The 13786-nt window shown below is 33.6% G+C and overlaps 1 protein-coding gene across 1 annotated transcript; it reads left to right on the plus strand.

Moving 5' to 3' along the window:
- Positions 1-195: 195 nt before the first annotated feature.
- LOC116778880 (cell adhesion molecule DSCAML1-like) lies at positions 196-11540 on the plus strand. The gene is made up of 20 exons (XM_032672949.2): positions 196-370; positions 503-651; positions 787-988; positions 1112-1266; positions 1356-1426; positions 2373-2595; positions 2808-2935; positions 3280-3442; positions 4442-4568; positions 4645-4811; positions 4989-5168; positions 5557-5730; positions 7326-7511; positions 8367-8654; positions 8732-8870; positions 9008-9156; positions 9321-9479; positions 9558-9689; positions 9841-9952; positions 10503-11540. The coding sequence occupies exons 1-20, from the start codon at positions 258-260 to the stop codon at positions 10552-10554; spliced, it is 3069 nt and encodes a 1022-aa protein (XP_032528840.2). The 5' UTR covers positions 196-257; the 3' UTR covers positions 10555-11540.
- The last annotated feature ends 2246 nt before the right edge of the window (positions 11541-13786 follow it).

Here is a 13786-nt window from a genome sequence, read left to right on the forward strand (position 1 = left end):
AACATCAAGTCCCTTAATAGCTAATAAAAATATGAATTACACTAGTATGAAGCTGTATAAAGTTATACAAACTTTATTAACAAAATCCGACCGTCTATGTACAACAATAGAGTTATCAGTATAGCTAACCAACCCTTCAATCTTTTATCATTTGTAGTTGTTTGTATATATAATTAATAGTTCTATTGTGTTACAATACTCATATGCTTTTGTGACTTTTTACAGAACCAGCGCATTTTGAGTTCTCGTCTCGCAACATGTCGGTGCGACGTACGTCCAGTGCGGCGCTAACATGTTCCGCAAGAGGAGATGCTCCTATACAACTGCACTGGACACACAATATGCAGAGATTAGATCTTTCTACATATAGGTTCCTTCTCTTACTTACTTACCTAATTACTAATTGATAATTATTTTTCCTATTTAACTGTAAGCAAAACCCATATAATTTTTTAGTATGAACCGTTTATAAGTAATGTTGTTTGACTTGTCTTGTAACTAGAGTGTCAGTATCGGAGAAGCGATCCGAGAACGGGGCAAGTTCAACGCTGAGCATAACCCACGCTCAACGCCGTGACTCTGGCGTGTACCGATGTCGCGCTGAGAACGCGTATGGTAGAGATGAACTGCTCATATACTTGGCTGTACAGGGTAAATCTATTATAACTGTGCATTAGATTTTATAGGATTTGAAAAGTCATTCGTGTAATCATTTTCACGTTACAGCAGTATTCATTAATGAAATTTTGTTAAAAAATATAACTTTAAATACATTTTTTTTTTCAGAGTTTCCGGAATCTCCTCGCGGTCTTACTATATTGAAACGTGAAGGTCGTGCGACTCGTCTTTCATGGCATCGCGGGTACGACGGTAACGCAAGACTCCGTGCATACCGCCTTCAGTATCGCGTGGTGGGTGACGCACGACGCGCTGCTGACTGGACAGATGCCCCTACTAGAGAACTGTCTCCCGATTTACTTATACAAAGGTTATTTATTACTTCTTATTTATGTATAATAATAACATTTCTACGTTATATCAATTCGTTACGTATTTATCTATGTATTGATTTACTGCAACAAATTAGTATGAATGTGAAACTTTGCTTCAGACAAGAGAGCTCGGACCCAAACTCGGAAGTAATTCTAGAGTATCGAGTGGATGGTCTTCGTCCTGCAACAGCTTATGCGCTAAGGCTGGCTGCAGTAAATGATATAGGAGATAGCGAGTATTCCGAATCAGTCATAGTCCAAACATTAGAGGAAGGTAATTTTGATAAGAATAAATAAGAAAAAATTTCGGTACAATATAATAGTTTGAATTGGCATAATAATAAATAAATTTTAATTTTAAAGCCCCATCAGAAGCCCCTAGACACGTCGAAGTGCAAGCAGATGCTCCTGGGGAACTGCTTATCAAGTGGCAGGTGATATTTGTTCTTATAAATAAGTAGTCTCAGAAATGTTTTTTATTAATATATATGTAATTAAATATATATATATATATAGCACTATCCAAGCCCTAAATCTACCAACTCAGATATATTAGTTGTTTTAACAAGTGCAAAAGTTTCAATTGTCAAGCATTACGTTAGATAATTAATCCTTGAAAGAAATTATTAGATCAAACGGATGGAATTCTAGGTTAGACAAACATTATTTTGTAACAAACTATGTTTTTTTTACAATCATTGATAGTTCAATGAATCATTACTTTTACTTCCAGTCAATTCTAATTATCAATAAAAAAGTTGTGTAACAAAAATTACATATAAAAAAATAAAGTTCAACGATCAGGTGGAAACAGTTTGCCTTTTTGTGCCTTCTTACACTTATCGTTTGAATTCCTTCAAGGCAAGTTTGAATACGTTATTACTGGGATAGTAGGCTTTCCACCTTTTCCTACATTTTCACTTAGCATTAGCTAAAATAATAGTTAAGGACTCTAGCACTTTCTATTTAAATAATCGACGAAGCGGAACAATTGACGACGACACTTTTCATCGCATTATCTTAACAAGTGCAAAACCTTTTTAAAGAAGGTGTCTACAGTAAATACTAGTTAAAAATGGAATGGATGAAAAGATATAGAATTTGGGGAAGTTTTTTATGAGTTTTTTGAATACTAATTATTCTTTTTAAAAGATACAAATGAAATATTAATTTACAATTAATAATTAGTTTATTTTGCTATGAAAACAAACAAAACAAAACAATATTATAAGCTTGTTTCGTACTGATTAATTGATTAAAATGACTGCCTAATAAATTTAAATGTTTAAGTTTTTCCAGATATTTTCCTCCAAAAACAAACCTCTCAAATACGCTGAAACTATTGTGTATTGTCAACATCCATACTAATAATTTTTTCAGCCTCCACCCCAAGAAACATGGAACGGCGAGTTGCTTGGCTACGCGGTATGGTGGCGGACGGATAACGCATCACTAGCACTAACAGTCCCTGGATGGGCTGCAAACAACGCACGAATTGCTGCATTGAGAGCACACTCGCGATATGAACTACGGGTGCGTGCGTTTAACGCTGTAGGCGCGGGACCAGCGTGTGCACCACTTGCTACCACAACACTTGAAGATGGTGAGTATATAACATTAATATTATCACAATTAAAAGCGGGGTCATCGTGAAAACAGGAAAAATTATGGTAGTACTTTCATTTAAATGGATAATAAAAGCGGAATCACAATGCCTCATTTAAATTTATATCATGTTCCATAGGATGAAAGCACAAATTAATTCGATGAGCATATTCCGTTTTAAATAAAGTTACTATGTTGTTATTTCTGTAGTTCCAGAGGCGCCACCTCAGCATATCCGCTGTGAACCGTTGTCGGCACAATCGTTTCGTATTTGGTGGGAACCGCCACCGCCACAGACCAGAGGGGGCTTGCTTCTTGGATACGAAATTATGTACCAGGTATGAAGTGCAAAATTCAACAAGATTGTTTGTACCTTTAACTAAAAAATTGTTATTAAAATGTTTTTTCCTTTCTTATAGTATTAATCTAATTATACAGTTTTTATTTTTAAAAATTATAATCAGCAAACACAATCGATTCGATTCAAATCGATTATTTTGCAACGTCAAAAAAAATAATATTTTAACGCACATATTGGGACGGTCGATTCAAATAATCTGAGAGTTGTTTAAATTTTTTATTAAATACCAATATAAAAATAGGTTAAAATTTATTTACCTTATTTACCAATAATATGTATGTATATTCGTCGTTTAATATATTTCTTAATCAATACTTTCAGGAGGTAGGATCTTTGGATAGTGTATGGGAGCGTCGTCGCGCTGGGGGTAGCGAGGCTCAAGCCGGGGGTCTCCGAGCAGGAAACTATTCTGTGCGAGTGAGCGCGCGCACTGCCGCTGGCACCGGACCTCCCGCACTGGCGTACTGTCATACACTCGATGACGGTACTTATTTCTATAACTCATATCTAATTAATTCTTTTAAACAATTTATTGGATAAACGTGTACTCTTAAATCTTAAATATTCCACAGAAAACTAACCAATGTAATTGTTATTGGTTACAAAATCGCAAAATAGCCTTTGAAAATTAATTCATTGGTTTGACTTAGTAATTTTCTGGGCTTACAGGAATTTTATTCTAATTGGCCTTGTTACATACATTTATTTAAATGCCTTCTCACTTATTTGGTTCCCTTTTTTTAATTATATCCAAAAATAAATCCTTCAAAGCTTATTTCTTAAATAAGTATTTTTAAGAAGCGTGACTTCAGTACAGCTGATGTCTTAATCACGGTTAGTTTGTATCAGAATTCTTTATTATTTTAAATAATTAATAATGTCATCAATGTATTCACTAATTTATAATCCTAACAAATCTAACACGTACAATCAGCATTACGTGAAATAATATAATATATAAACACAAAATCAATAAAAAAAATTTAGCATAAAAGACATTTATTAATGGATCCTTCCAGTACGACGGGTTTAATAAAAACTGGTCTTATTAATCCTCCAAGCCGTACTCCAAACCAACTTCAACATTATTTCATTATAACTCAATAGTGTAATAACATTAAGTATTTAAAAAACATTAGCTATATAAGTAACTAAAATTATTACAATTAATAATTATTTTTATATTTTAGAGATTCATTGATTAATTATTGTTTAACGTGTTGGTATAAAATAAATAGGATTGCATTAATATAAATGGCGTCTTAGTATTATACATTTAATAATGACTCATTATTTAAGTATAATGAAGATATGTAAAATCGTTACATAAATAACTAAAGTTATTTTGATTATAATCAATATTTATATAAGTTACTTTATAAAATGAGAAGTTTGTGTAACATGCAATTATCTAGTGACGTCACCTTAACAAAGTGACGAAACGTAAGCAATATATTGACATTTCAATTTATTTTTATTTTAGTGCCCGGACCTCCAGCAGATATAAAAGCTGTACCAAATTCAGAAGATTCAGTCATTATAAGCTGGCTTGCTCCAGCGCAGAAGAACGGCAAAATTAGACACTATACAGTATATAATCGACCACAGAGGTAAGTTATACATTTTTCGTTCCATAATAGGAACAAATTTGTAAAAAATATTCAAACCTCAACCAACTTCCAACAGAACAGGCCAGCACTCCCACGTAATGGTGCCGCAAACGGATGAGGAACAAATGTTGGAAATACGAGGGCTGCATGAACACCAGCTATATGACTTTTGGGTGACCGCCGCTACATCTGCCGGAGAGGGAGAAATGAGCGCTATAGTTGCTAAGAAACCCAGCACTAGAGGTGATATAAGAAAAAACGTATTTTGAATTATCATCAAGTAATAAGTGTAAAATATTTAGAGCAGTTCCTTATGAAAACAAGGTATCGATATTAATATGATATTAGGTAATAATTTCAAATAACTATAGATATGTACATATGAGCATGAATAATGTTGTGATGTACTTGCATTTGTAGCTGGTGCTAAAATATGGTCATTTCCAAGAAGAATAGTACAAAAAGAAGGCTCTAAAGTGGTCATTCCTTGCGGCACTGCCGGCAGTCCCACCCCCGTGCGAGTATGGAGCCGGCGTCGACCACCGACTATTTTAGCCGACCCTCGAATACGAATCGAAGCACATCGACTTGTTATACCTAGTAAGACGTCGTTAATTTTGTCAAAAGTAATCTACTTACAATGATTGTATAATCTACTTTTTTACACTTTTTCAATTGAAAATTCTGCATCGTTTATTTTTATTACAAAGTATCCTTTTTTCATGGTTTTAAAATGTTTATAGTATAATATGAAAATTTATATTATACTTTGAAAATTTTAAAACCATGAAAAAGTTATAGGTTTTAGGAAATGTAATTATTTATAGAATTGCGGATGATTTAGTTTTGCATCAAATCTATTACCAATTATTAACTGGAAAAGTTAAATAAAAAAAAAATAATCAACTTGTTAATTGGCAATTAAAAAAATTGTACAATAATGCAATCTAACGTTTTTTTTGAAAAAAAAAAAATTATTTTATTATAGAAATGGAGCCTTCAATGAGTGACAACTATACGTGCGTGGTGCGTAACCCGTGGGGCGAGGAACGTGGACTGTGGGAAGTGCGCGTATTATCGCCACCCTCTGCACCCCGTCTGAGACTCACTGGTACTGCACCTGCCGCAATTATAGTCGCCTGGGACTCGGGGGATGCAGATAGTAAGGCCACTGTTAAAAGTATAGTAATAGATATAATAACAATATGCTATAAATCTCTCTTTTTTGTCCGAGGTAAATTTATTTACCTATCTCAATATGCATGGGAGAGCGAGTAGATGTAAAACTCAGTCAATGTAATGGTAAACATGAAAAGCCGCAGATCAGGGAGTTTTGGAGATTCATATAGAGTCAATTTTTGCTAGATTCAAAACTGATGGGTGGGGGAACGTTGGGAATGGTGGGAAAACCTGGGAGATGTTCAGTGCACTCTTTTTGGGGTTGACAAAGTAGAATCCCACACAGATTAAAGAATGGAAGTTGTGGCCTAACAAAATATGTGGATGAAAATGTGAAACTAACAACCTTACTGTAATACCCTGTCCATCCCCGCTATGGTGTTATACTCTCCTAGATATGGTCAGACTTAGATTGGGAGACTTTTGTGAGACATTTAGTTGGCTAGCGTATGTTGCTGCTACTCCGTCGACACTTCCTAAAAGTAAATTAGGCCCTCTACCGGTACGGGATACCTTTATAGCCTTCTATTAGTTTATATCTGGCTCACCAAAGGAAAAAAATGCGCTCCAAACCTCCTCTCTCACTTAAACAGCCGCAAGTAATGCTATCGAGGACTGATTTTGCTCCTTTTTGGGACCAAGTTGCTTTGACTACCAATCAGTCAATTATTCAGCACGAGCTAGGCGTGGAATACTTACTTACTTGCCTAGACATAAATATACAAATCTAATGAATAGTTATGTTTCTCTGTCCGTCAGATACCGTCTCCTACAACCCTTTTCTCTATCAACCACTATAGTTTGTGGGGGGTTGGATGTTACAAATTACATCTTTTTCCCCTAGTGGCAATATATAGAGGCCCATTGATTACACATCTTTCTGTGATTCACCGATAAATGGGCAGCAGGCGATTAAAAGTACTTGCTGCCTTCCTTAATAGAAGGATTGAATGCGTTTGATAAGACCCTGAAACTTTATGTACCGCCCCAAATAGACCATGAAGTTACTTAAGCGAAGTCCTAGCGACAGTTAAAGATGTACACGACGGACTTACTTATTATCTTCCAGGTGATTGTTTCAAAGGTGTTTAGGATATCGTCAACTTACCTTTCTTGAACAGCCAATTCTGATTTGGATGACACGAGTCTGAAGGATTTACGTCCTTAAAACCCAATTGTAAAATTAAAAAGTTTACAACCGCACCCATGAAAATTTTAATTTATTAGTATCAGAATTTCTTTTAAAATATGTAAATTATAGTATTTTTTGTTTGATTTAGCAAACTGATTTGATTATATATTAAATAAGTTCAAATAGATGTAATCAGAAAATTCTAATACACAAAGAATTTACACCGAAAATTTATTATATATGTTGGTTATATTTATATAAAAAAATATTATAATATAATATTTTTTTTATAATAAAACAATGTTATTGTAAAATTTTAACTATCCTTTCTGTTAGAATACAATTGTTACGGACTTATCTGTAGCCTGAAAAGTTAATTATTTTTTAAGGCATTAAATTAATAGCCGTCCCTGGTAAATATTATATTTTTAGTTTTTGTGTACCAGGCTTCGGTCTAGAATACGCATTAGGCGATGGTCCGTGGCAGTCAGTGTTTGTGTGGGGTAGCGTTCGGTCATACGCCCTCCGGCGGCTGGTGTGTGGTGGAAAGTACAGACTGAGACTCACAGCAAGAAACGCTGCTGGTGTTTCGCACCCTAGTGAAGTGCTTGCCGCCGTTGCAAGCGGAGGAGGTAAGCGAAATCAACGCTTTAATTTTCTGGAATCACATTACTCAGAGGTGTTGTTGGATAAATTAAAAAGGGTCTTTATTAATATTACTATTCCTTGGGAAAAATAGTAGCTTGAGTTATTAATTTTAGCGGGAGTCTTTAAATTTTTATTGGCCATTATTAGAAAATATGATAACGTCGTCTTATCCTAAAAACCAATCCAAAAAATCTTCTTTCATATAAATTAATCACTCTTGTTAAATTGTTGAGTGAATTTGACATATGGTTAAAAAAATGGTGTGGGTACTTATGTACACGCGTTAGAAGTTATACTTCTTTGGCGTATGGAAAAAAAATAACTAAAATGCAGTAGTGATTAACGATAAATATTAAAATTAATCAAAAATTTCAATAAATCAAATTTTAACAAATAGTTAAAATCAAAGATAGAATAAACACTCAGCATTTAAGGTTAATATAAACAAGTATTGAAAAATTTATTAATTATTTTTATTTATACATAAAATTTGTTAATATATCAGAAATGAAACAAAACGAAAAAAAAAATAAAAACACCAAAATAATATTTATTTATTCATAAATAAATGTTTAATTGTACTGTCATGAAACACGTGTTCTCAATATGAAAATACTAGAATATACAACTTGAACATAGTTATCAATTTTCATACCACCTAGAACTAACTTCACGATGTAGAATTTATCTGTCGGTGTGCGCGCGCATCGTAAAAATTCACTCTCATCATTTTTCTTCAACGCGCCAAAAGAAGTATAACTTCAAAAATATTTTTAATAACTTATTTCTGCCAGCAAAAATATTATTTTCAACAAAAGGATATTTAACTTCCGTTCCAGTATCAAAACCAGCGTTAGAAAAACATCTAATCACGACCAACAGTAGCTGCGTTCGACTGAATTTCCTGACCTGGGATAGTAATAGTTGTCCGCTCATACACTTTATGGTCTCCATTCGATCTTTTGAGGAATCTTTATGGAGATCGGAGACCATAGGACTGGATCCTCAACCAATATCGCTATGTAGTCTACAATCAGCAAAGTGGTACCATCTAAAGGTTATCGCTCTCAGCACTGCGGGCTCTACAACTGCAACATATTATTTTTCAACACTAACCGAGGGTGGAGGTATGCTGTTTATTGAAATATTCATATTCATATTCCATAGTAAAATTCAAAATATTAAAAATATTTTTATTTTACAGAGCGTATCCCAGCACCAGCTCAATTCCCACCTGGTGGTGAGGAGGACGTGTCATCGGGCAGTGGTGTAGTGCTGCTAGCTATCGCAGCTGCTCTGTTTATTGCCTTATTATTGCTTGGTGTGTTCGCCTATAAAAGAAGGTATGATAGAAGGCAGCTTCAAATCATCTTAATATAAAAAATCGCTTTAGAAAGCGGTCTGTCTGGCAATTTAAATTGGTAATTATCTAGCAAGTTTTAATATTATCTACAAAGTGTACAATTAATTTAATTCCTAGTGCAACAAAACCCTGCTTTAGCAAAGGCTATGAGCAAAGTGGTGTATCAGAAGAAGACAAATCGGTAGAAAAGCGCGACAATAGAAAGAATTGTCAGCAAGTATATACATCTTCCCCAATTAAAAGTGCCAATAAAAAAGAGCAACAAGGTAAGAACAAAATAACTTCTACACATTCGTACGTCTGATATCGTCAAACAAAGAAATGCTAAAAACAAGCAAAATAAAAAAAATTGCAATAATAATAATAATAATTTGAATATTTTAAACTAAAATAACCATAGAGACGCCACTACATGAGTAACTTCCCACAGAAATGTACGAGATCAGTCCATATGCGACATTCAGTATGTCGGGTGGCAGCACGGGTGAAGCTGCTGCCGGTACTCTACGGACGTTCGGTCGCGCTGAACCTGCACCACTTAGTGCCGCACCACCCCGCAACCACACGCATCGCTCACCAGCTCATTCTGGTAATTCTTATTTAAGTGACCTTAGTATTTGTTAAAAGTTTTATCGATAACCTGCTATTATAATTACTACTACTTCAGATGAGTACACATTATCTCGTGCAATGACATTGATGGTGCGACGGACAGAATCGGACTCCGATTCGAGTGGGTCGCCGTGTGCCGAGTGCACCTCTAGCGTTTCGTATAGAATGCCACTTGCACCCAATAAAGGTATTAGCGAAACAATTAGTTTAAGCATCTTAGTTTAATTATTTTGACTCAACAATGCACTAACGAAAATCATAGACATATATATTCACGGTTTAACATTAGTTTGTCATGAGTTGGTAGTTTCAAACTTGAAATTTATTTAATTAAGCAGCAACGGAAGAAGTGTTCCGACCTGTCACTGACTCTAGCGCGGAATCTTGTGCCGGTTCTGGGCCGAGGGACAAGGGTCGGCGGCGACCGAGGCGACATGCGCCTGCTAATAGGTATTTACTCTAAAAAGGATAGCAATAGTTCTAAACATCTGTTAGGTTAGGTTAGGTTATAGATATTACATCCTTACATACATTTATAAATATAGAATTAAATGAATTCTTTAATGCTAGCTAAGACTTTCGCGAGTATTAAAATAAAACGAATATTTTTCCGATTTACTTTCGGGTAGTAAACCCGAAAAATAATAGTTTTATTATAATTAATTTTATCTTCGGTGAAATTAAAAATGAGGTGTATCACAATTAATTATAATTATCAGTTTTCACTTCTAGAAAAAAGTAGAAAATTCAACCTCTAATGACCAAAATTCAATATTAAAAAAATATCTTTGATAAATAAAATTTGTCTCATATAAAGTTACACAACCGAGGACTAAATAAAAATAATTTATATATAAAATATTGCTACAAAATAGCCAATAGCTCCATCTGGATATTTAAAATGGAAACGTCAAGCAGTCTTAACGATATACGCTTGTCTGTGTACAAAGTAGATGTCTACAATCCATAAAGATGTCGCTAAACTAAATATTTGTTTCAGATACCAACAGCGGCAGGAACAGGAGAGACGAGATTTTACTATACATGTTTAAATGACAATAAAGACTGCTGCAAGCAACATAAGATATTTAATTGTTAACTAAGGATTAAGATGTAGGAATTGTTAAGTGAATTTGTGAATATTTAAGAGGTTTTGGTATTTGACTCGAATTACTCGCGGCCTATAAGGATATTCTAGGCACGAAACAAAATTGTGAACAAAATTTAAATTATAAATATTTTTTTGATATGTAGTCTACTTTGTTATTAAAAAATATATAGAATAGATACAATAGTTAGAATATTAATGAAGACGGCGTAAATTAGCACAAAAATAAGAATTATATCAATGTGGAGTGATATGAATTGTCTTGTAATGGTTTTAATTAAATATGTATATAAATGTAACTCGATTTTAAAATTTAGACGTCAAACTACCATTTAACGCCTTATTACTTATAATTAATAAATTCTTCTCTAACGTCGATGATTTCTCAAAACTCATGAGACAGTTTATTTAACGAAAGAAATTAAATTGAAAAATAATCAATCAATATTTACAAAATATTATACTCAATGATGTCTATATTTTCATAAGTGCACATTTAAAGAAAACTATGGTTTTCAGATTAACTGAGCAATTTAATGTATTGCACGATACCCGAATTTTAATCACTTTACAGCAACAGTCTCCACAAGATGAGAGTGTCTCTCAGTAAGTCTTGTTATGTGTCATCTACCGCCAACGATTTCTTAATTTTCTTGAGTACAGCTCTGAAGACACGTTGAATGCGCTAATTGGTTGTGTGATCACAGACATGTGATTTTATGCATTTGAAGAAATAATCCCAGATAATTTCCAGCCTTCTTCTCAATTGTAATAAGGGTGTTTTTGTTTATTTCAATAACCGTGAGCTTTAATCTCTGTATATGGCGAGGATTCGTTTTTTTTTAACCGGATGTAGTAACTGCGTTCTTACACACTGTTGTTTACGATGCACACGTTTTTAAATATTTGAAATTATTTTAATTTATCATTGTAGCGATGTTCCTCTTCGTGTTTGTAACGATAAGCCACAGCTGCAATCAATGCAGTTTGTATACACTTCACTGTGCGAGTCCATCGCGTTGCAGGGAGAGGAGCTTCAACAGTGCCTGGAACTTGCGACCCAGGTTTTAGGTTTAAGGGGGCCCTATCTAACGCGCCGTAAACGCTCACTCCACCGTCCAGGCTTCTCTCTCTACCTAACCCAATTTAAAAATAAGGTACTAGGTCTGCCTTCGAAGTAAGTTCCAAGAATGAACTGATTTTAATTCTGGACAGGCCCAAGTCTGTTAGTAGGTTGTAGAAAAATTTAGCTATTAAATCTCTCGCTCCCATTTCTATCGCGCAAAAATCTACGACGACTTATTCTTAGTGAGTTCGTTAGTGAGATCGTAATACCTATTCACCTTGATTGCATGGTCTTGGTCATGTTGGTCTTCCAAGGAATCGTAAGCTCTATTAATACAACGCGCTTTAAAATTCACGAATACATAAATATGTCTGGTCTGGAGACCGACTCACAAATATCTTTTGGGATTTCGTGTTGGTTCTCATAAGTATCCCTCATTATAGTCCAATCCGAAGCCACTTTAAGGATATAGTGAGGATTGACAATTTATTTTATAGCTCTAGTGCCTTCTCTCTCTCTCTCTCTCTCTTGATACTAACAGTTGGTTTGAGATTTGTCTCAATTTTTTATCTGGTTTATAAACACATTTTATGGAAAATAAGGACATTAAGGCTTTCACTTTGACTGGCCAAGATCATGATTACTGTAAATTAATAGAAACGTCGGGTAAAATACAATATAATAAATCCAAAAACCATAAATTTATTTCATGTTTAGATGTTGTACTAAAATTTAGTTTACTTAAACTTATTGTATACTTTTTTTGCTAAGTTACGCCATATTAATATAGAAAAGACCCTCAGTAATGTGCTCAAATTTTACGAATGTCATTATGATTGTAGATTTTACAAGTTATTTCTAACGCGTAATATTTTATGTTTTTTACAAGTAAATGCCAAATTATCTGTTATATAATATCACTGCCTATATCAATAAATTTCTGTAAATAATCAACTGTGCATATAATTGACATTTAGTCAAACAGAATTTAATATGGATATTTTATTTGAAGACAACCTTTCCACTTAAAATTTTATGTTTTTTTTTTATAAGCGATTTAAATCGATAACATATCGTTTTAAGCGCATAACTACAGACTGAATTTCAAACTTAATTTTTTTCTTAATAAGTAACTATAACACGCCCCAAATTTTTTTAAAATATTAAACTACAGTCATTTTAAAATCTTTTCTTTGCAATTTTGCCTTTTAAGTCTTTTGTATTTTAAACCATATAAATTGGTTACATGGCATTAGAAATCAAGACGTAGCAATTATCAAAAGTTTATCCTGTCATAAATTAAATGTATTTTATATAATAGTAATTTCAAAGAATCCTATCAAAATTTGATACGATTTAAATTTCTAAAAATTTATTAATAATATGTAAGAATAATTTTTGAAATAAATATTTAAAAAAAAAAAACACTACAACTGAACTGAAATCTATATAATCTATTGAATAAAAAGTAAGGCGAAGCCAATGTCTCATTGTTCGGTGTAGGCTCTCTTCCCAATAACAAGGTTTAGACCTAAAAAACCAAGCTGATCCATTACGAAGTTAGTAGATTACTTTTACCGGAATTTCATTCCATATTTTTTGTGTGTTTTCTACATACAATAGAACAAATACATTTATATTAATATGTTTTCTCAGACGGAGGTAAAAAAAAGAAAATCCTCTTGGGAAAAAATTAATAAGAAAACATTACTAGGTCAAGATCATATCGCTCGCTACCTCCACATGGAAGTAAGGTTAAAAAAATATTTTGTTACATCCATGAGAGCTGAAAGAAAAAATTAATGTATTTTTACTTTTGTGAAAAGAACATACTCATATTGCTGATAGGTAGTGATTGTGATACGGATGTTCAATATTTGAAAAAAAAAACGATGAATGTGAGAAAATGTTAGGTAATATTGCGGAAGGCGGTTTCTTTTACTGGAGAACGTAATTTGGATACACAAATACAGTAAATTTTACTGTAAATATCCTTTGCTAGAATTTCGGGCGTAACAAGAAGTGTGTGGAACGTTACTAATTGGACGACCGCAGTTCCTAGACGCTATTCAATTACCGCATCGGGTGAACGTACTGCGAACCTTGAAGT

This window comes from Danaus plexippus, chromosome 6, assembly GCF_018135715.1.
Source record: "Danaus plexippus chromosome 6, MEX_DaPlex, whole genome shotgun sequence".
NCBI classification, from domain to species: domain Eukaryota; kingdom Metazoa; phylum Arthropoda; class Insecta; order Lepidoptera; family Nymphalidae; genus Danaus; species Danaus plexippus.